Here is a 24,197-nt window from a genome sequence, read left to right on the forward strand (position 1 = left end):
CAGGAATTCGGGGTTCAGTGTGCAACATGAAGAACCCCATGACATGGGGGGGGGGGGGGGGGGGGGGGGGGGGGGGGCAGTGACGTCAGACTGGCCCCAGACAGAGGGCGCGAGTGCGAGGATGCACCGCGGGGGCGCGCACATGCGCACACAGGCTCAGTCTCATCCCTGACATGAGCGCGGGCGCGTCAATATACACACAGAGAGCGGAGCGGCGCTTTGGGTACAGTGGTGCTCCACAGCGGAGAGAAATCCAGGCAGGCGCAGCTAGACACCTTCACGCACCGAGCGCAGAGGTTTGATTGCGGCGCAGTTTGCGTGGCGGCCGGGGACCCGATCTTTTAAAACCATGCTGGATTGACTGCAGAGAGGCAACTACAATCAATGGCTTGGATTTGAAATCGTTCAAAATTTATTGGAAAGGAGCGTGAGATAGAGCGACAGTGAGAGAGAGCGGGAGAGAGAAGCGCGAGGGAGAGAGCGAGAGTGGCGAGAGGGGTGGAAATAAAGATCCTTTCAACAATGGAGCTTACAATGGAAAACATTGGAAATCTGCACGGTGTGCCTCACTCCCATCAAACGAGCGACTTAATGAACTCCGCACACGCGCGCCAGTCGTCGTCGCATCGGAACTTGGTGTCGCACGGACGGTCAGCCATGGTGTCCAGCATGGCCTCGATACTGGAGGGAGCGGGGGACTACCGCACGGACCATGCTCTGTCCGGCCCCCTGCATCCGGCGATGACCATGTCGTGCGACTCCGGGATGAGCCTGAGCAGCACCTACACCACGCTGACGCCGCTGCAGCACCTGCCCCCCATATCCACCGTCTCCGAGAAATTTCACCATCCGCACCCGCACGCTCACGCTCACCATCACCCGCACCAGCGACTCTCGGCCGGGAACGTCAGCGGCAGCTTCACCCTGATGAGGGACGACCGAAGCCTCGCCTCCATGAGTAACCTCTACGGCCACTACCCCAAAGACATGTCCGGCATGGGGCAGCCCCTATCCCCTCTGTCTAACGGTCTGGGGTCTTTGCACAACTCCCAACAGACTCTCAGCGCCTACGGTCCCGGAGCTCACCTGTCCAACGACAAGATGCTCTCCTCTGGGGGCTTTGAGTCCCACGCAGCCATGCTGTCCCGGGGAGAGGAGCACCTGGCCCGGGGTCTCGGGGGCCACGGGGCCGGGCTCATGACATCCTTGAACGGCCTCCACCATCACAGCCATCCGCACTCTCAGGCAAACGGGTCCATGCTGTCAGACCGGGACAGGCAGACGGTGGTGGGAGGCGGGCAGGGAGCTGGGTCGGGGCAGGTGGAGGAGATAAACACCAAGGAGGTGGCGCAGCGAATAACAGCGGAGCTCAAGCGCTACAGCATTCCCCAGGCCATCTTTGCTCAGAGGATCTTGTGCCGGTCCCAGGGAACTCTGTCCGATCTGCTGCGGAATCCTAAACCGTGGAGTAAACTCAAGTCTGGCCGGGAGACGTTCAGGAGGATGTGGAAGTGGCTGCAGGAGCCCGAGTTCCAGCGGATGTCAGCGCTCAGGCTTGCAGGTGAGTGAGGAGACAGCTCCCAACCTGAGTGATGTGGAGGGATCAATTAGAAGTCAATGTGGCGAGACTGTCAATACCTGCTCAAACAGACATTACTAGAAGTTATTAGTCGATTGTATCGAGGAAAACTTCATCATGACAGTTGGGGTGTTAGGTGTTTGGGGGGATCTATATTTTGATTGATGCTACGATCCATGATAGTACAGCTGTTTGTGCAGCAACTGGGGGGGGGGGGGGGGGGTGATAAACAAAAGAGAGGTGGCATCTCTCCAAAGCAGAACGGGTGCAAACACAGCCCGTACAGACGTGTTTGGTTTTTACGCACGGTTTCAGCATGTACACACACACCCCTCTCCCCCTGTCTCACCTTCTTTTTCTCTCCCTCACACAAACAAAAACACACAGAGGACGAGGACAAACAAAGGAAATCAAAGCTGAGACCAGAATTGATCACATCTCGCAGCTATTACTTAAAACGCACAACAACCAAAACAAACATACACCCTAAGATAACTGCAGCTCAAATAACCCGGTTACAGTTCACCAAACGCACTTGATATAATACTTTGGCGCTTCATCTGTCAAATCGTTGCAAACGAGGATCGTCTGAGGCCTGGCCAAAGAGTCAGGGGCAGCGTGACCCCCCAATGGATCAATATTTCAGGTCCAGGGGTCCCCTTTCAGAGTGGCGTATAATAATAAATGATCGATTTGGATCAGAAAGACAGAGACACAAACAGATGCGTCTTTCTCTGGCCTCTGTTGTCGCGATGTGCAGATATTAAGAGATATCTTGTCTCCAAAGTTGGTTTAGGGCCTGTTGTAGATATTATGCAGCTGTCGAAGTATGAGTGGGACACTGTAACAAAAACTACTAGTCATTCCCACTGTTCAATATAAGAGACGATTTGTAACACAAATCCTTACTACCTCTACCTGGATGTTTCATATCCTTGATGCATTGCTCTGATTTGTTTTGCTCCGAGATTATCCCACTTAACGCTGTGATTTGATCCAACACCCCCGCCCCCTTCCTTTAAAACCCCTTTAACACTTACAACCTGCTTAACAGGACGTAAATGAAACCGAGAGACGTCGCAGCGGGGTTAAAACAGAGATGTGAGTGAGAGGTCCCCTCTCATTGATGTTTGTGTAAAGGCCCTGTTCAGACGTGCATGCGCTCCCAAACGTCAATCAGCTCCTCTGCGTCGTATTTCAGAGAACAGTTCAATTAAGCAGATATAGTGGCATATTTTAGTTCCAGTCGATGCCCTATTGAAAAGCACTTAATGGCATGTAAATTGTTCCTTTGCGCATTTAGTGGGGTTCTGGTAAATAAAGATTTAAACACTCCCACAATTGTCTCTTTAAGTGCCACTGCTGTTAAAGCTAATTAGGCTGTGGGGTTTTATATCTTCCACACCCGGAGTCAGGATAAAACCCCCCAGTCCAACTGACATGTTGGAGTGTGGCACAGTCCTGCGCGCACTGAGCACCTACTGCGTATTGTAATCTGGTTTGGGCTCAGGACAGCGTGTACAGGTGTAAGAGGTGCGCGCGCGTGTGTGTGTGTGTGTGTGTGTGTGTGTGTGTGTGTGTGTGTGTGTGTGTGTGTGTGTGTGTGTGTGTGTGTGTGTGTGTGTTTGTTTGTATGTGCGTGTAATACAATACATACAATGTATATGTGTGTATATGCATGTAACTCTACATACAATTAATTCAATCAAACAACTACTATTACAAAAAGGGAGAAGAGGAAATTAACATATAAACTCTACAATAGCAAACTTTTAAATGTTTTTTATCCACATTGTATTTATTTGTATCTGTTTTCATCTAACAAAAAATGTGTGTGTGTGTGTGTGTGTGTGTGTGTGTGTGTGTGTGTGTGTGTGTGTGTGTGTGTATGTCTGTAAATTACAATACATACAATATGTATGTATAGATAATTGACTACAATTACAATTGCTACCATTAAATACCTACAATTCCAAAAAAATAATCTTATCCACGTTCTATTAATCTGAATCTGTATTAATCCAACACAAATAGTGTGTGCGTGTGTTTGTGTGTGTGTTTTGTTAGGCTGCACAACACTCTAAATTTAACCCAGCCTAGATAGATTTTATAAATAGTCAAATTTCTAAATGTATTATAAAACATTACATGTTTCTTCTAAATATAATATTTCTACTAAATCTGTTTATTTCCCCTTGTTGAAACAGCAGATTTCCAGCCTGTATTGTTCGCCCTGAATTCATTTTGCTGAAATGACAAATGACTTCGTATGTAAATGCACGGGGCAACATTTTTACTTATTGCATTTAAAATCGCCATTATCCTCAGGTCCGCATGTGGGCTGAGAGTATATGGGGGTGGCTGGCTGGGTGGGGGGTGATGCTGAAAGTGAGGCTGGGCCATACTCGGTCGGCCACATCAATCAATAAATTCAAATTACTATTCCAAATTCATCACAGTCACACAAATCAATGCAGCTGCCCTGCTTAGCTAATGTGAAAATGCCAGTGTCTGCACACACACACATGACAATCTACCCCTGAAACGAAAAAAAACCCACACACACACATACAGCCCTGTTTGGCGGGATTGTGTGTCCTTCACGCTCAACATCTCCCAATGCAACGAGGGCACAGACCCACATGCTTCCCCACCTATTGTGTAAGGGCAATAACACTAAGGCCAGGCAAACAGCGAGGCTTTTTATTATATGATACATATCCTCTGCACTTTAAGGCACATGCATCAGTCCACTACAGTGTTAAATAAATGGGGCAGCTTCATTGTTAAAGCTCTGCGAGTGAGAGAGACTCCGGGCGATGTGAGGTTTGGGAGGCGTTTAAAGATCGTATAAACGATGAAAACAATTCGTCTTTGCATCTGTGTTGAATTCCACACTCCATCTCAATGTATTTGGTCGGGTCAATACGGCCCTGATCGATAAGGATAGCCAGTGCATCTATCAATTATCCCGCCTCAGCACTCTCTCCCATTGGTCTCTCCCCTGGAGCAGGGAAGGGGAGAGTGAGAGTGAGAGAGGGGGGAGGCTGGATCCGGACAAAAGGGGGAGGAAAAGGGACAGCTGTTTTAAAAAAGAGAGAAAGAAAGGAAGAAAGCTCCTGCAGAGGCCTTTTTCCCCTATACTGTAATCATGTACACCCTCTCACTCATCTGCCCTTTGGGGTTTGGGTTATGCAGCCATTGGTTAGCCTCACACATTTAACACATCTTTCCACACAGATGCTGCACAACAGAAAATAACGTGTGTTAAAATTCCATAAACAACACGTTGTAATTCCCAGTAGCATGAATTATAGACGTATTTCTCACCAGATGTTTCCTCTAAGACCTTAATTCCTCTGTGCCATGACATACCAAGATCCAAATCACAAAAAAAGCACACTTGCTTCATTACCATCTGAATGGCCGGAGACACGTGCCAGGGGTGCACAGGTCAAGACCCACAGGACACGGAGGAAAAACATTGTTGCGAATCAGGGTGCAGAGAGGCCGCCATTCACATCACACATTACAATGGACTACACACGCAGTTTATGTAGTGCATGCAGGCAGGCCCTGCAGTCCTGGAGCAACACCCAACCCCCACATCCCTGTCAAACTGCGCACATTTTCCTGGGTAAAGCTCTCCATCATTTTCTTCGGTTGAGTAAAAATATTTTCATAGAGCTGACAAGCAACTCCTAGGTTATTTCGTGGGTTTTTTTCTTAACTAGATGCAGAAAATAGATACAATTTGCATATTTTAGAACTAAGTGCTTGACTAAAAATCAACTACATTATTATATTATTAATTTGCTGTATATTTTACCAGAAGATGATAACAGCTGGTTACAGGTTTTTATTATTTCCCTTCACAATAAAGGCAAATATAGATTTTGTGGTTTTGTGGTGCTGTCCATGGTGCTGAAACGTGCACCCTAAACACTGACCTGCAGCATCTTGTCTCTGTTTTGAGGACAGTCCAATGTGGTGAGCGAGGGTTTTTTACCAATACATAGTTAATAGCATTCTTGTATAGGCCCTAAACACCATTATTTCATCCAACAGCTTCCACCCATCGATCAATATTACAATCCACAATCGTGTCAATCACAGCATCCTACTTTCCTGTCCAGTGCGAAGCCACGCGGGGGTTTCCATTTAAATCACATCCCTGGCTTTTGTTTGTTGTTTGCATTGGAGCTGCGGAATAAATGTGGACCCTCATGCGAAAAAAATATCCCATAAACAGTCAGGAGTGATGCTCTTTTTTGGGGAGGTCATTTGAGCCACGGATAATGGGTTTAATTGGATTGAGCATTAAGATGTGATTGATGCCGGATAGGCTAATCTAAAACAGGATTTTTTTTTTTCCTGCATGAAGACTCGGCTTGATGTTAGCCTGCGAAATGATCGATTGATACGTTAATAATTGATGTGTGAGGGAAAGATAGGGGAGTAAACAGTGCAGCTGCGGTTTTCAGAGCCTCGTTGTTCGTTAAGCGCATGAGCTGTAAGTACCGAGACGCGCATGTACGAGCATCGCCTTTGAAATCCTCTGGTGGGAGAGCAACAGTCATTTTCTTGAGGTTATACCTCCGGGCTATTTTGCTTAAATCCCGGGGTTCAGCGCAGCTCGTGGCAGATGAGATGACATCTCACGCCGTGCATCATTATCTGCAGCCCTGAGTGAGGAAGCATGGTCCTATGTGTGTGTGTGGTGGAGGCAAAACCCAATTAATTCAACTTTAAATTAGTAGCCTATACATCTTCATGTTGTAGGCTGATATTAATATTTATCACACACACATATAGCCTAAGATATGATTGATTTTTGTTAGATTTGGACTGTTTGCAACTATAGAGGCCACAGCTCCCCATCCTGCATTACTGTAGGCCTATCTATAACACAGTACAATATTATATAGCACCAGCTCCAGTCTGCCCTGCATACGTGTCGCCTCCTTCTCTCCTGTGTGTATGTGATCGGGATGTAGAGTGCGTCTGCGCCACATTGTTAAGGCCGATCTGGCGAGCCCTGAATCTGTATCGATTTCCATTCCCCCGGCCTCTCCTCTCCATCTCTGGAGCTGCGCCATGCAGCCATGCAACCCCCCCTCCCCTTACACACACATCCCTCCATCTCCACCATGCAACACCATTTCTCCCATTAACAGCTCAGCCTTCATAACACACAACAGAATGACTAATGAACGCACACGCGCTCTCAGGCAGGCTTGTTGCTCACCTCCCGCCTGCCCTGGTCAAAAACAGTCAAGTGCTGACGCTAAAATCTGAGAGGTATATATATATACATTTTCATATTTCTGTGATGGAGACCACGCGAAGTTAACAGTCGTTTAACCTCTTCGTCTCTGATTATACATCCCACCCACACTGCTGCTCCGTCCTGCGCACACACGCTGACCATGCCGAACGACTTATTTAAAATAAGGTAATTTTAATAGAAATCAGATGAGTCCAATTCCAATTCACACGGGTGGGGGTGGGGGACGGGGGGGCACTTAGTAATTAGAAATGCAGCAGAGGTCTGTACAGTCTCGAATACCGTCTCTTCTATTTTAGATGATCAATTCCTACGCTACTCCGTCGCCCCCTCGCCAAGCCGGATCGATAGGAGAGAATGACCTTTAAATCAAATTGCTGGCAGAGTCGACTGAATGCACGCGGCTAGCATCAAAGGGTTAATGGCACTGCGCCCCCCGCCCCCCTCCACACACACACGCACGCGCGCGCGCGCACACACGCACACACACACACACACACACACACACACACACACACACACACACACACACAAACAAACTCCATCCCTCCTACCCTTATAGGCAGAAATACAAAAGGGCCCCCAGATCACAGATAATCATAATTAAATCTGATTATTCGTCTTTTACGCATAGGAGTCAAATGGCTGCGCAAAAAAGGATTTCCAAGATAAAGGTTGTGTGTGGATCTGTCTGTGGTGATGGCTGATGACAAACAAATCAAACTGTGGCTTTTGACCTTCCAATGTGTGTGTGTGTGTGTGTGTGTGTGTGCGTGTTTGGGGGGGGGGGGGGGGGTTACATAAGACCCAGGGCCAGTGACGGTTGTACAGAGCTCATCATGCAGCTCACCCCTGTTGTTACGTAACACCGGTGGGCTACCCCCCAAAATCTGGGCGCGCACTGACGCATGCAACGCTTCCCCGCAAATCCTGCAACCTCCTCCTTTAACCTGATCCAAGCAAACACTGGCCCAGTGACCTCACCGGCCTCACACTGTTATATATCACTGAGGAAACACCTGAGATATACATAACTGTGCGATCTAGTGTTTCTGCTCCCTATGAGTGAGGAGTCTGATATGTGGGGTAAATAAGTAACGGATTACTTTTTCTGGTGGATAGGTCGTAAATCTGTGTCCATGCAGCGCCGCTGAAGCAGCAGCAGTGAGGAGGCAGCGATGTGTCCACACATTGGCTGCTTATCTGACTTCCCGACAGCCCATCGCTTATTAAAGGCCCGATAATGGCTTGTTTAATGCGCAGGCTAAAAACACGAGGCAAGGACACTGTCCACGCAATTACTGTGAGGAGAGGCTGGAGTCCACTGTAAGGTTTCCATAACAGATGGGAGTTATTTAATCTCACAATAGCTGGAACATATGACATTCAGTAGATACTCTACAATAGATTTTGAGATCAAATAAATCAGATTCTACTTATTTCTTTCCTGATACATACCGATAAAAGGAATCTGATGTATTTGGGAGTTGATAAGAAGAAAAGATAGGCAACATATTTTCCTCAGTCATATCACAAATTAAATTATGTCTCGTAAATTTGCTCCACTGAAGGAGAAAACATATTTTCAGAGCCAGTAAAATATGAAATGAAGTGTTGGACTTCACATTTTAGAAACGCAGTGCGTTCAGTCTTATATTCTTATATTATATTCTTATATTCTCTTATATTTTTAATAAATATACGAGTGATAATGTGAAAAGGAAACAGAGACAGAGCGGTTCGGATTCTGCTGCTGACAAATGTGCCTCGGCCTTTTTTGAAATGAGAGCCTGCAGATGGTTTGTACAGAACCTCTGAGTCTCAGGGTCGATCACAACAAAGCCGCAAACACACACACACACACACGCACACACGCACACACGCAAACACACGTACACAAACACACAGATACACACGTTGGTGTGTATCGTACCCACAGATGCAACTCGAAACTCCGGTTGGGCAACCCCACACAGATCAACAAAGGAACAAAACGACTGTGAAATCAATTGATGGATGAATCGATGTCACCCCATAAAGCCTTTGTATTACATGTTATTAAATATAACGAACTGGCTGCGGGTTATTCTAAAATTATTAATTTAACTTTTAATTCGTCTATACTGAGCCGCTAATAAAATGCTGACTTATTATTTCTACTGTGTGAGGAGAACACTGCAACGTGTGTGTGTGTGTGTATTTCAATATTTTTCGTTTTCTTGACGTGTTATATTAAAAGACAGCAGTTTTAAACACCATCAAATATATAAATAAGAAATAAATAATACGATAAACAACAACACCAATCATAATAATAACAATACTACTACTACTAATATTAATAATAATAATAACGATGGTCTATATATATTTATTATTATGATCATTATCTATTTTTCAATCATCAAGTAATTTGGCAAAAAGATTTAATGAAAAGGTATTTTACTAAGTAAACTGTAAAAATAAAAAGTTGTAAAATGCAGGCTCAATCTACTATAGTACATAATTTCAACTCATTCGATTTGCAAACGGTGACAAATGGAATTTGAAATAAAAATAATTAAGATTTTATTTTATTCAATGTAATATCTCGGGGTTTTTTTTGCATTAAAGGAACATGCAGTGAAGTCAATAAGCGCTGGGTTACACGTATTTCACTCTCCTCCTCTCACATGATTGAGTTGAACTGAATGTGGACAATTCGTGCATGTTGAAAAGCTGTCCGTCTCCCCGCAGAGTGAAGTGTGTCCTCTGACTGTGCGACAGAGAAGACATGAGCAGGGAGGTGACAGCCAGGAGCGCTGCGGACATTTGAGGGAAATTATTTATCTTTTCTAAATATGCGCACCTCACCATTAGCAGTGGTGACATGGACAGAAGAAGGGAAACTTTGACCTCATGACCTGTGTAAACCTGGCTATAGCCCTGCAGGATTTAAAGGTTGATTAGTACCGTGAGCACAATAGTTCGGGCTTACTTTCTTTCAATTTTCCTTCGCATATCGGATTTTTTCTTTGCTTTCCCACTATTCCGGAGCTTCGGGCAGATTTACGCAGCTTTAAAAACGCGTGTAAACTCTGCTCAGTAAATGAAAAGGAGCTTAAGGGGAGTTTGGCTGCTGGCACCGGCCTCACATCCGCATGGATGCCAGAGCTGAGAGTCTATTGAGCGGCCACAGAGCTTCTCCACCCACCGCTCACCCTCCAAATCCACAAGAGCCCACAGAGACACACAACAGTTGCAATGTTAATTCATTGCTGTTAATTCCTTATGCGGTGAATTTGATGGTTTATCTCTGTTTCTATTATTTTTGAATATGAAAGTGTTTTTTTCATTCAGATTTTGTCCAGAACATAACGAGTTAACCAATAACCAATATACATATATAACCACATTCAAGCATATTTTCCAAATTTCTCAAAGTAAAAAAAAAAATCTAATAAATTCATTTATTACCGAAAACACACACTTTCACACACATACACACACACTGCTATGTGGCGGACCCACACACACCTGTTGTTCTGGGGCATGACACGGTACAGGCCTTCCTCGCTGTCTACAAAATAAAGGCTCGTGATCATTACCGCCATCACGCATAACTGGTCAAAGCAATTATGAATGAAATCAATGATAATCGCGGGTAAGAGTATCACACTAACAATGGATCCACTCACACAAATAAATGGCGGACCAAGGCTGCTATTAAACTGGCCAAAAAAGAGAGCGATGATAATAACGCAAGTTTAAATTCAGCCATACTGTTCATTCAATCATGCGCTTAAATGGCTCAGTGCATTTAATTATCTAAAACCTCACAAGGAGGGTGATCACCACGGGCTGCAGCCTTCACTGATTAATGCATTTTTTTTTTTTTAGCACGGTGCAATTTCTCAGGTTTACCACTGGGTTGCAAATAACACGTGGGGGCGAAAACAAGGATTGAAATTCTATTTCTCAGGTGCATTTTCAATTCAGTTCAATTCTCGCACCAAATCACAACAAACATTATCTCAAAGCTCTTTGCATAGTCATAGTGGGTTCCCACAAGGAGCGAGTATTGGAGACCGTGGACGGGAAGAAACCTCAAAGGAGATCCGGACACAATCTGCGTGGACTGGTTGGGGTGAGCAGAAAAAGACGGGGGAGAGAGAAGAGAGAGGGGGGAGAGAGAAGAGAGAGAACACGAACAGTTGTGTAACCGTCATATAAGCACTGTCAGATTGGTTGTTATAATTAAACTAATAATAGTAATACTTCTAGATATAATGATGTTATTAGGGATGGAAGCACCAGCTAAATAGTAGTAGTAAAATTAACAGTAGCAATAATGCTATACATGCTGATATATACAATAGGGTACTACTACTACTACTTATAGTGATAATAATAATACCAATATCTGGATCCTGTAGCTCTCATGGGGTTACAAAAAATACAAAATAAGATGTTTTTGATGCATCTATATATGTATATAAACACACACATACTCTTCATCAAAACATACATTCCATGCAATCACGATAGATGATGCAGCAAATTTGAAAAGGTGATCGACGCTGAGTAAAATGTTGCAGGCACGAGTGTTGCAGCAGTGAGGTGCGATGTGCATGGGTGAGGGGTGTCACCGGGTTCAGGCCTGAGTGTTATTGAAGGGCCAGAGAAGAAATGCCTCGCAGCTGAGTCTCGGGAGGTGGCAAACAAACACACTGTGTCGCTTTATCAGTATATTAACACCAATTCTCACTCATTACATTAAGGAATATTGAGCTGCGAGTGTTTTGGGGCCTGGCGAGTAGCGAGAGAGAGAGAGCGAGAGGGAGAGAGGGAGAGAGAGAGAGAGAGAGAGAGAGAGAGAGAGAGAGAGAGAGAGAGAGAGCTTGGCACTGCCCTGCAGCCTGGACACAATTGATGCCACAGTGTTCAGAGAGAGGGGCCGTGCGCGTACACGCTGCCATCAATCTTTAGGGCAACAGCCCGTGCGAAACAACAGAGACGTTACTTAATAAACAGACTGAAGCTCAAACATGAGGCTTCTTGCAAATAAACGCACATAGATTATCAGTGAGGAGCAGATTGCCTTCCAATGATAAACGGCCTGCGGACTGTGTGCACGTGTGCGTGAGTGTGTGTGAGAGAGGAACGCGCCGAACCATAACCGGTAAACATGTTTATTGGTAAATTAATTAAATGAACAGACTTTGACCTGGGCTGCTGTACAGGGATCACAAACAGGGCTCCGTGATTGGATTCCACACCGCGGGAGACTTTGGAATAAAGTGCTACAAGAAAAATAAACAGAACGGCAGCAGCAACATTTAAGATGCAGATGTGCACTCGTGGTTTCATGGGCACAATATTAGTGGAGCTTTGACTTTCTCATCATGAGCAGGAAGGGCAGTGATGATCAATAAATGATTAATGCTCACGGTGGACTTGGGGCAGGAGGCAGCTGCTGGATCATACAGTCAGTCCACATAGGTAAAACAGCAGATGATCATTGACTCGCTTTTTTCCCCTTCTCCTCCTCCTCTTCCACACCGTGTTTTCAGAAAGCTGGATCATCACATCCCCTCCTTCCTTCACAGTGGAGGTGGTGGGGTTTCCACGTCTCCCCCCCTCCCCACACACACACACTCCATGAATCTCCTCCCCGGGCCCGTGCATGCGCCCCCCCCTCTCCGAGGCATAATTAATTGGACGAACTGAATTTCACACACGAATTATTCACGAATCTATCGATCGATATTGAACACCCAGGGCCTTTCTCTTAACCTCGCTTGGTTTGTCGTGAAGCAAAGAATATTAATGTCATCAGCGGGGAAAGGAAATAGGCCCAAGTTATGGAGTTTTTCAGCCGAGCATAAAGGGGAAGAAAAAAAAAAAATCACTCATTGAGGAATTTGATGGAGGAAAAGGTGCAATCAGGGGAAATGTATTCAATGACATGATCTGCATTATTCATAGGAAATGATATCAAAAAAATATTTTACAATATAACAATATATAAATTATAATAATTGAGTTTTGTCAGATGTGGATGCTGCAGCTCTGGTCAAGGTGCATGAGCAGAATCCGATCAAGGGAAGTGATATTCAATGACATGATCTGCTTCATTAATGTAGAATAATAAATCATATTACAATATAACAATAAATAATAAAAAATAACAATAGTCGAGTTTTGCCAGATGTGGATGCTGCAGCTCTGGAGTCAAAGCTGCATCTATGTCAAATGTGCACAAAATAAACCCCAGGACGCACATGTCTTTGTTTATCGGTCTCTGTGTGAGGATGTATTCAAAGTGGGTCAGCTCCTGTTCACACGCACCAAGTGAGAGAAGTCACATCTGTTTGTGTCCGTGCGTGTGTCCGCGGGGTGCGTTCGCCTCACAAAACAACTCCCAACACCAAAAAAACCCAGGATTTCTGCTCCTGTGCACGACTTTATGTCCGTCTCTCTGCTCGGTGCCTACTGTAGCTCTAAAAGCTGCAATGATCGATTTTTTTTCTTTTCTACGCCGAGCTTGGTTCAGTAATCAGGGCCCCCTTCCTCACCGATCGATCGATATTGATTACTAAATCCAGCGCCTGTAGCAAAGGCAGCGCCCCCTGTGCAGCCGGGGCCACGGCGAGAGCGACACCTGCCGATCGAAGCGGCACAAAGCAAGTTAGTCGATCGAGGTGGGCAGGACGTGACTCGCCGGCGGAGAGATGTGGACATAGAAGCTGGGACATTGTTGTGCAGGGACATTGAGACAGAACCAACACGTCCCCTGGCTACGTGTTTTATGTTCTTATTGTATAAACACCTTTATGGATCTATGTTTTCTGATTTTTGTGACTTTAATCCTTCATTCCAAGGGAATAAAGTCATAGATTTGTTATTTCAACCACTGACCAACAAATAATTGATGACTTTAATCCTAAATTCCAAGGGAATAAAATCATGAATTTGTAATATAGACCACTGATCAAAAATAATTTCCCTTGAATTTCCCCTACGTGATTATTGACATCTTAAAAACGAACCCATTCACACATTTTGTAAGATGCATCTTTCTGTAATACGTAGAAGTTGATTTACTGCAATTTGATGAAAATTAAAATATTTTCCATTTTGAAGAAAGATTGAGATAAAATAAGCAAAATAACAAGCTCATTCAATACATGCATTAATTACAAGACAAAAACTGCAGCAATTTCTGCAAAATACTAAATTTGATGGTATTACACCTGATGCTGTGGGTGCTTGAGTTTTATTTCTGCTTACATGTGTGAGGTCACACATCTGGGTGAACCACAGAAGATAAGAAAGCACACAATGGAGGGAAAAGGGGTGTTCAGTATCTGCAGAAAATACAGATAATTAGACTTAAAGATTGAAATACAAGATTATCATATTATCATTATAGCCTATATAACTAGACCTATTTCGATAATTTTGACTGTAGTAATCTAGCCTGAAACACAAAGGAATGTGTTATAAAAACAGGGTCCAATATATGTTGACCAATATATATATAAAAGAAACAGAATTGCAGTTCACTATCTGGATTTTGGGATAAGACATCTCTCTTTGAGGGTCCCACATTTTGATTTGTTCAGTAATGTAGAGATGAGTAGTGACTGTGCAGGGAAAGACATGTCGTGCATGTGAGGACTGTACCTGCTGCTCATTCTCAGACTTCAAACAGGCCTGGTGGAGCCTCAGTGCATGTTCAGGCTCATCATCCCGCTGGGAAACGAATCCTCTTCTAGAGATGGCATGTCTTCACCGAGTGAATCTCTATGATCACCACAGAGCTGATCCAATGAAAGATTCTATAAGCATCCTTGCACCTGAACATTTCTAATGATATGTCTGCTAACATAAGCCCTCTAATGTAAGATTAAAAGAATTAAGACATCACAGTGTCTGCAGAATAAAAAACAACAAATACACTCATCCATCAAAAATGCATCTAAATTTACACACAGTGCAATATATAACATATATATAACAGTAACCCTATTATATAACAGTAACCCTAACCCTAACCCTAACCCAACGACAATATACACATTTAAGCCCAGGTTGTGTTCTCCAGTTGGATTTTCTACTGTTCAGTAAATTCACAACCACCTCATGACTCCTTTAAATCATATTATCTGTTCAACTGGGTTTTATGTCTTGGATACAGATGTTCTACTTTTTTTTAAGGTGGCCAGTCTAAGTCACTTTAGGTGCTGGTGTAAACTACAGTGCGTTAGTTTTAGCCCATTCAAATAATTTCAATTATATTTATTTAAAATAGAACAATTTGACCCGATGATGGTTCAATGTTCAGTTAACTGATTAATCTCTCCTAACATTGGCCGTGGAAAGTGGAAAACACAAACTTATGTACAAAATATAATACACTTATATATTTGCACCTGCATTATATCACATGCATGACAATAGACTCTGGTTTATACGTGGTGATATGATCCAAACAACTCATCACAACAACAATGCTATACATGCAAAGAGATATACGCAAGTCAGACATATCTCATTTTCATACAAGCTTTGCTCAATAGTTTAACGTCCATCAGTCACACATGATGTAAGCACGAGGTGTGTAAACCAACTGCATCTATAAAAATGAGTTATCAACAGTTCTTGGTTGTGTTTTCAGTGAGGCTGTTGTCATATTGATGAACGACAAATAAATCAATTTGCCGCTAAATCCATCGAAGGAGTAGGGCCTGCCAGCGTTAGTCTGTGGATTACTGGGTGATATTTAGCTTGGTCTGTGGCTACGGCTCCAACAGAACCCATGGATTCTGAGGGTTTAAAAGTGTCTCTCGTGTCATTACACTTGGAGCGACTTCGTTAAAGGCCCTCGCCAGTGTCAACGATTCCCTCACAAAAGCTTTATGTGACTTCTTGCAGCTTTAATGGTCGTCCTGTAGCATCTGACCTGCGGAGACTTAACTCACCATGACACTGAATAATTTCACCAAACCATAAAATGGCATCACTCTCCTCCTCCTCCTCCTCTTCCTATACTCCTCATTGTCATGACTACCCTTAATCCCGTAATAAATCAAAGTATGATGATTGTACATACTGTACATACTGTACATACAAGCACGCATTTGGACGATTCTGTATGTGGCATATCAATATACGCGCACTTGTGTGATATATATATTTATACAGCTTCGGTGTTGATGTGAAATATGAATATGATGGATTGGCCTGTGTGCAGGTTAGACATCTGTAGTAAACAGATTGGACTGCAGTGGCTGATCAATGGGCTCTGTTCCGCTGTAATTAGACACACAGCGCCACTGCTTGGCTCCAGCCACTTCAGCATAATCACAACCCCCCCCCACCTCAAGCGTGCGCGCGCACACACGCACGCACACACACACACACACACACACACACACACACACACACACACACACACACACACACACACACACACACACACACACACACACACACAATTAAAGTCAGAGAAGGGAGAAAAAAAAAATGTCCTTACATGCATCAGGACACACACTCACCCACAGCATGGGAGTGAGACATTATTGAAGGCGAGTATGAAAGTATTAGACAATACTGAAGGCAGCAGGTGGAGACCCCACAGGGATGGCATCTTTCTCTCTCTTTTTCTCTCCAATTTGCCCTCGTTTTATTGAGACAGTAGGGAAGCTGAGAGGGACACACAGTCTTGTTCTGGCAGGATTCGATCCTCAGCCAGCAGGGGAACGTGTGGCTGCAGAGGTGGTGCCTTAACCTTGCACACACACACACACACACACACACACACACACACACACACACACACACACACACACACACACACACACACACACACACACACACACACACACACACACACACACACACACACAAAACTCCTCCTATACACCATCTCTGGGCGCCGATTCTGCCTTTTACCCTGCGCCTGATGTCTGCTGCTCTCCACCTGTCTCCTACAAATACTTTTGAGTTACAGCACACTTACCCACAATACAGCATTCTATTAACTATTAATTTCTGTGTTCACTGCTCGCAACCCCACCACCAACCCCCTCCCAAACGTGTAAAAAAACTATATTCGCTGCGTTTTCTTTTGAAAATTGCTCTGCGTATGGGAAGGGGGCTCATAGCAGCCGGTGCATGCACCTCTTGAGTGTTTGTATTTGGAGGGTGGGGGGGTGTGGGGTGTGGGAGTGTAGAAAGTGTTATAAATACACTCTCAGAGCTCAATAGAAGGGGGCTCCAGTGGGCTCCGTTTGAAGTAGCAGACTGTAGACCTGCTGGGGGGGAGAATTCTGACCTCAGTCCCCACAGAGAACCCCCCCAATTCCTACAGCAAAGTCGGTCAATATCTCTCTCTCTCTCATTCTCCTTCACTCGCCGCCCCTCCCTCCTCTCCTCAGCTCTTCTCTTTGGTTCTTATACACTCTCACACACGCGCGCGCACACACACACATGCACACACTTTGTCTTACTCCTCCACTTTCTCTGTTCTTTTCTCTCGAACCTTTTCTTTCCCTGCGTCGGCCCCTCCTCTATCTCTCTCATTTCAACACACACTCACAAAATGCTTACTTTTGTGCAACAGTCACTCAGTCCCCCATTGCGACTCAAACTGCATTAATATTGAATCAAACAGCAGTGTCTCCAGCTAGCAGGCAACAGCCAGTCTCCCCCTACCACCCTCCACCCACCCCACCCCATCTTTCTCTCACCGCAGGCTGGCTCCCTGTCTGCACTCTGCAGGATGGAAGGAATATTCCCACTGGGCAGGAGGCATGGATTAGCTTTAAATCAACTTTAATATGGCAATAGAGATGGAGCTGTAGAATCTCTGCTGATGTATAAACTAAGTTTTATGTGTTTTAAGTCCTGGCTAATGATACATTTAGCGACTTAATTCCCTCCACATCTTGTCTTTGTTATTTAGCCACGAGATTATAATCACTTTTGTATATTTACCTTGCTTTGTGTTCTCTTTCCTCTCTCTGCCTCCCACTCTCATCCCCATCCCTCCCACCGCTGCCATCCACACCAAGCCTGCAAGCGCAAAGAACAGGAGCAACACAAGGACCGCAACACGGCGCCCAAGAAGCAGCGCCTGGTCTTCACCGACCTGCAGCGCCGCACACTCATCGCCATCTTTAAGGAGAACAAGCGCCCATCCAAGGAAATGCAGATCACCATCTCCCAGCAGCTCGGCCTGGAGCTCAGCACCGTCAGCAACTTCTTCATGAACGCCCGCCGCCGCTGCGTGGACCGCTGGCACGACGACCATGGCTCCAGCCCCGGGCAGCCAGGCCCATCCGCCACCACTTTCTCTAAGGCCTGAGAGGAGGAGAGGGCCTTCAGAGGGCCAGGGGGAACCGGTTGGAACAACAGGCATCATGGGAAATTTGGCTATGAAGCCTGTCGACAACAACCCACACCTGGCCTGGACCGTCTGAATGTGTCCTCTGCCTGAAAATCCTTTGTGCCATGCAATCATCTTTTTCGTCAGTCAGAATTTAAAGCTCTCACCTGAAACAAGCATAATCTGAAGGTGAACAGTGAAGTCAGGTTCACTCTGCATTTCTCACAAAAGGACAATCATTGATTCTGTCTTCTTTTGTAAAGAAAATCATTTTTATGGCATCTGTCAAAGTAAAGAGACACCAAAGATTTGATGTTTTTTTTTGTCGGACGGTATCTGAATTATGCTTCACCACCCAAGTAGCCACAGATTCTGATTTTTTTTCTTCTCCCAACTCACCTCCTTCGCGTCTGCCTCTCTTACTCTCCGTTACATCCCCTCTACGCCGGCACACGGAAGCAACAAGGGCGAAAGAACGGCAATAAATCTGACAACAGAACAGCACATAGCCTTATTATCCGAGCCCCATCCTGCACACACAAGGCCGTCATAAAGAAAACAACGCAGCCTATGAAAAAAACAACAAGGCTTTCCAATTCTCCGCCTCTACCTCCCCCCTCTCCTCTCCTCCTGCTGTAGTCTCCTTCATTCCTCGGCCAAAGGTATTCCCTGATGGCCAGCCATTTCAGAGAGCAGCTCAGCCTGATCATACAGCGAACTAATGAATTGAAAAATGAATCGATGCAGACAGAGAGAGCGGGGCCTTGACCCCTCCTGAAGGTGAAACTCAAGATGCTCGGCAGTAGATACTCAGGTCTTCCGGGCCCAGGTCTATATTTTTTTGCACAGATGTTGGAGGCCTGTGGGGAGACGTGTCATTGTTCCTCTCAGCCTGAGCCTGAGATTCTGTGTCTCTCTGACCAAACAGCAGAGGCGAGTGAGATGTCTGGACACGCTTTTTTTGTTCTGCTGGGAGCTCTTCCTCTGATCAATAACTGAGAACCCAGCGACGACTACAACACGATCGGGATTCCAGCCAACTGCATTACAGCTGCATATGAAAAAGCAGAATGTAAGAGGAGCACATGGAACCCAGTGGAGATGGGGACACAAAGACCTCACTACTACTACAACTACTACAGCAGCAGCAGCAGCAGCAGCAGCACACCTCTCCCTCCCCAAGTCCTGCAACAGAGCAACAGTGCCCCCTGCTGTCGGTAGCAGACACCTGTGTCCGGCAGAGCGAGGGGGGTACAGAGTGGAGGAGAGGGAGGGAGGGACGAGCCACTAGATGCTGAGGAGAAGTCATGGCACAACACATTCAGGCCCTCACAGCTCTTTGAAGGCAGATCAATAGCTAACCATTATCCTATTGTTGTTCCTCATCCGACCAGCACTGGTGAAGCCGGAGGAGGGGGATGGTTAAAACCGGACGCTGAAATCACAAGGATTTAGCAAAAAAGGCAGGGATTTATTAAACCAATCCAAATCGTACAGAATCGTCGACACAATACAAACAGAAATTACACAAAGAGGGGATAGAGAAGTACAACAGGAGCAGTGATGAAAGGCTCACCGAGTGGAGGTTCAATTTACATTATTTACTTGTTCATTCTTCCACTTCAATCTCATCTGTTTGCAAAAAAAAAGAGGCTCTCAACAAAAAGTGATTCAAACCAAATCTCCTGGTTACTCACGGTCAGTCGCTGTAACCACCACACTCTGCTGACTAAATGCTACAATAATTAGTGCCAATGCTTTACTGCCTTAATGCAAATCAGAGAATATGGTACTAGGGTTCACACACGGCTATACAATGCGCCCCGTGGATGACGGGAGGTGTGTGCCGTAGCCAACCAACAATCAGCTTTTAACTGAATTAAAATATACTTTTTTAGTAAAAGAAAGAAAAAAAAGAATCAGATTTTAAGGCATACAATAACCAAACCTCAAACGACAAAGATACCACACACATAGTATGTGTTACAAACAAAATGTCTCCAACACATACACTGGACACATTTTGAAGCAGAAGTGAAAATGACTCATTCTATCTTTGGTTCTCTACCTCCTCTCCCCTCTTACCCCCATTGCCCCCTCTCTCTCTATCTCTCTCCCTCTTTCTCTCTCTCTCTCTTCCTCTCTATATTGATGCGGGTATTTAATTAGTACCATAGACACAAAGTTTCTATTTCTTGTTACTATTGTGCTCTGTTGTGCATAAGTAAGGCACCTTGTTGATAAATCAAAAACAAAAAAATGAAGGACTTTTCAAAAGGAAAAAAAGGAGGGATGCAAGGACTGGACGAAGGACGTATTTTTTTGCATTCTGTGTGAATAGAGACTCGGAGAAGACATTTACCGTGAGAAAGAGAAAAAAAAAAGAAAAACAGGGAGCTGCTGAAGAGAAGAATAAATGACGGGACGCTTTCTCCTCTTCTGGCAATTCTGTCAGAACTGTACTCTCAGCCCCCTTTAAGCTGAGCCCCAAGAACGGGGTAAAAACGGAAGGGGGGGGGGGGGGATGAAACAATGACCTCCAAACGTCCTGGCTGATTCAATGTGTTTTATTGGAGGGTGGGTGTGCGGGGGGGTCAAAGCCCAGGACTCAATAGTTATCTGTATGGTCTTAAGATGCAACTGTAGCATTTCCAACAATGTAGTCAGATTAGCGGTGCAGATTAGATAAGAGATGGGTCATTGAAGAGGAGCTGGTCGGGACGTACCAACTAACTTCACGTTGCTGTAAGCAGTGGGTTAAAAGACGCCAAAGGAAGATGAGCTAAAATCAAGTTTGTGGTATACAGTTCAGTGAGCATATAGCTAGATTCAGCTCTAGGTTATTAAGGCTGACAAAATGGCATTTGTTTGTAGTGAGAACCAATGTGGCTACCTCACTAAGCTGAGTGGTTTGTGAAACCGCCACTAATACCAAAGATACTGCAGCCTACCGGTCCCAAACTGCCTAGGGGGACACATACAAAAACGAAATAACTAAGAGAGCTCCCCCCCTCGTCCCATCTTTGCCCAACACCATCACAAACACACTTGCACACATTATACACACACACGCATTTACATACATGTTAGTAGTAACAGCGCAGTCGGACTGCATCGTGCCACAGAGGAGGAGGTGGCCGCCTTGCAGACAGAGTTGAGTGCCTTTTCCCTTCAACCACGGGTGGGACTGCACTGGACACACACACATGCATGCATAAAGCTACACACCCATTTACAAACACGCACTCACACACAGACAATGCACCCATAATTGGATGGACAGAAAGGAGGCTGGGTGTGTGTGGGGGGGCACAACGAGAGGGACACAGAGTGGGGGCTGTGTCAGCATTTTCTCCCATATTGACTTTCCATCTTGATACACTAGAATACAAGCACTTTATCATGTAGAAAGTCTATAAAACATTTTCTATACACTATTTATTTGAAACAAAATTATATGTTTACTCCTGAATCTGTCAGAGTCTTTGTTACTGTATCGTTGATCTTCTAGGAGCTCACAGCCTTTGTGTGTACTTTATTTTTATTTTTCCTTTTCCTCACTCTGCCTCGTGCGCTTTTACTCTCGGCCACTTTGCCTCCCTCACATCAGAGATATTTTTGTGTAACAGAGAAAGAGGGGGGTAAAAAGGCAGAGGCTTGAAGCGCTCAGAGGGCTGTAGTTGTAAAAAAAAAACAAAAAAAACAAAAAAACAACAACAACACACCACTGAATATCTCTTTCTCTCACTCCACGGTGTGCAAGCACAGAGGCTGCACTAGGAAAAAGTGTGGAAGACTCACTGACAGTATATATAGACACAATCTCCCCCCTCCCTCCACCTTCTGTCCAGTCGACCTCTCCCCCTGGCTAGTGCTAAGACCCGGTAGGCGTGTGTTGACAATTAATTCTGAAATACCTCAAAAACCTTTCATGTAAACTTTATGTAATTTAAAACTGAAAAATAATAACTGCTAATGATAAACGATGATTATGAAACTATGATACTATGATAGTTAGTTTTGGAACTTGTGACTTGAAGCTTTATACTGTTAAAATTCCTTTTTATTCGTTCGCTCATTTTCTCTCGTACGTTTCTCTTTCGTTCGTTTTTTGCTACGGCATGTACTTACTGTTTTTTCATAAAGGAAAAAAGACATTGTGAATGTTTCTGTGGAGGGGTTACACGAGAAAAGAGACAGAAGAGAAGGCTAGAGTAGAGAGAGAGGGATGAGAGCTACTCACTTTAGTTTACTTCAACAGCTCTTTCATAGGCAGGTACATTTAAAGGGAAAAGTAGAAAAAAAAAGGGAAATTAATGAGAAAAATATGATTTGGGCTGAATTTTAAACCAAAAATTGATGTTAAACCAAAGGAGGGATGACCTTTTACTCATCGTTAGCTTTCTTCTGCCTTTAAGTTGTCTTTTCTCTGAAAAAAAATAATATTTCACAGTTACTTTTGAAGGTTCCTGGGTGTGTTCAAGTGCTCCTGATGTTCTTAGAATATTAAAGACCAGCACCTCCTGTTGAAAAGAAGGTGCGCTTTTCTTTCTTTTGTGCATGGATATTGTATAACTGTATAGAAACCAACAGGAATGACCTGTGATTTTTGTGGGGAGGAGGAAAAGGATGGAAAGACTCGGGAGTGGGTGGAGAAAGGGTGGGGGATATTTTGGTTATCGAAACAAAAACAAAAAAACAGGGGTGGGAGGATTTGGGTTTTAGGCGTTGGAGGGGTCCTTGTTTTTAGATTTTTTCCGTCACTGTTGGATTCACTGGTTGTGTGCATGTGTTGTTGCAACCCTTCCCCTTTTCCCCCCATGTTTCTTTGATGTATATAAATCCAGACAGTAGGGGGCAGTGTGTGCTGGGGGAGGTCAAACTCCTCTCCTCCCAATCAATAGCATCCAATCTTCATTCCTCGGCTTGAGGTCCTCACTCGGGTCCTGAACTGTGTGTCTTGCTTTTCCAAAGACAGGCTGTTTACTTGGAGTTAATCAGAGGGACACACACAGACCCGAGCGGCCTTGAATATACCTGTGTCTGTCTACATGCTTTTCTTCAATCTGTGTATGTGTGTTCATTTGTACCTATGTGGAAGACAAGTGTTTTCTTTTTCTTTTTTTTTAATGCTCCTTTACTATGGGTTGCAATATTTGTCATGCGAAAAATTTGAAACCATTTCTTACTGACTGACCGACCAACCGACCACAGTGCCACTCGGCAACCGATCGTCCCGCCATGCAGAAATGTCGTCAGCATTTACTGTCAAACAGCATATGTGTGTGTGAGTGTCATTTCGCACGCGGGGTGGAAACGGGTCGCCGGTGGGGCTGATGTAGACGACCCCCAGTCACACTGTGCTCTCCCTCTTCTGTTACCTGTTAATCAATCAGAACCAAGTGTCTTTGTGATGGTAGAAGACAATCAGTTTCAAAACAAGAAAAAAGGTAGAGAGAGGGCAGGCCAGTGGGGAGGAGGATGGGGAGGACGGAAGAACACACAAAAAATAATAAAAAATCAAGGGAAAAGAGGCTTTCTGAACCGTGACGAGCTGTAGTGCCTGACTGCCGAACGACTGCCCCTCACCGCCCCTTCTTCTCCCTCCCCGACACGTCCATGTGTCCCTCCATCACGTCCTAATCGGACTACACTCCAACATGAAACTCATTAGACATTTTAAACTCACTCCCTCCTCACCCCATCCTGTCACCTTTCACCCCTCCTGCCACCATGTAGTGCAACGCAGGAGCGCAAAAAAAAAACCCCACCAAAAAAAAAAAAACGTGTGGTGCAAAGACCACATTTTTCATCAACCCGCCATGATTTCCTGCTAAATCTACTGATGATGTAACCAGCCGCGAGGAATAAAAAAAATGGCTCCGGTTGGTGGCTTTTGCACAGAGAACTATGCAAACACCTGACCCCCCCAATCTTAATCGTTGCTGCTGGGTCAG

At 44.8% G+C, this 24,197-nt stretch overlaps 1 protein-coding gene across 2 annotated transcripts; it reads left to right on the forward strand.

The window, feature by feature from the left end:
• The first annotated feature begins 213 nt into the window (after nucleotides 1–213).
• Nucleotides 214–23,753, forward strand: onecut3a (one cut homeobox 3a). 2 transcript variants are annotated; one of them, XM_034581932.1, is made up of 2 exons: nucleotides 214–1,561; nucleotides 17,879–23,753. In XM_034581932.1, the coding sequence occupies exons 1-2, from the start codon at nucleotides 523–525 to the stop codon at nucleotides 18,217–18,219; spliced, it is 1,380 nt and encodes a 459-aa protein (XP_034437823.1). In that variant the 5' UTR covers nucleotides 214–522; the 3' UTR covers nucleotides 18,220–23,753. The 2 variants fall into 2 exon arrangements, with proteins under 2 accessions (XP_034437823.1, XP_034437824.1); XM_034581933.1 differs by having other exon boundaries at nucleotides 17,927–23,753.
• The last annotated feature ends 444 nt before the right edge of the window (nucleotides 23,754–24,197 follow it).

The sequence above is a fragment of the Hippoglossus hippoglossus genome, chromosome 4 (assembly GCF_009819705.1).
Source record: "Hippoglossus hippoglossus isolate fHipHip1 chromosome 4, fHipHip1.pri, whole genome shotgun sequence".
Classification (NCBI taxonomy): domain Eukaryota; kingdom Metazoa; phylum Chordata; class Actinopteri; order Pleuronectiformes; family Pleuronectidae; genus Hippoglossus; species Hippoglossus hippoglossus.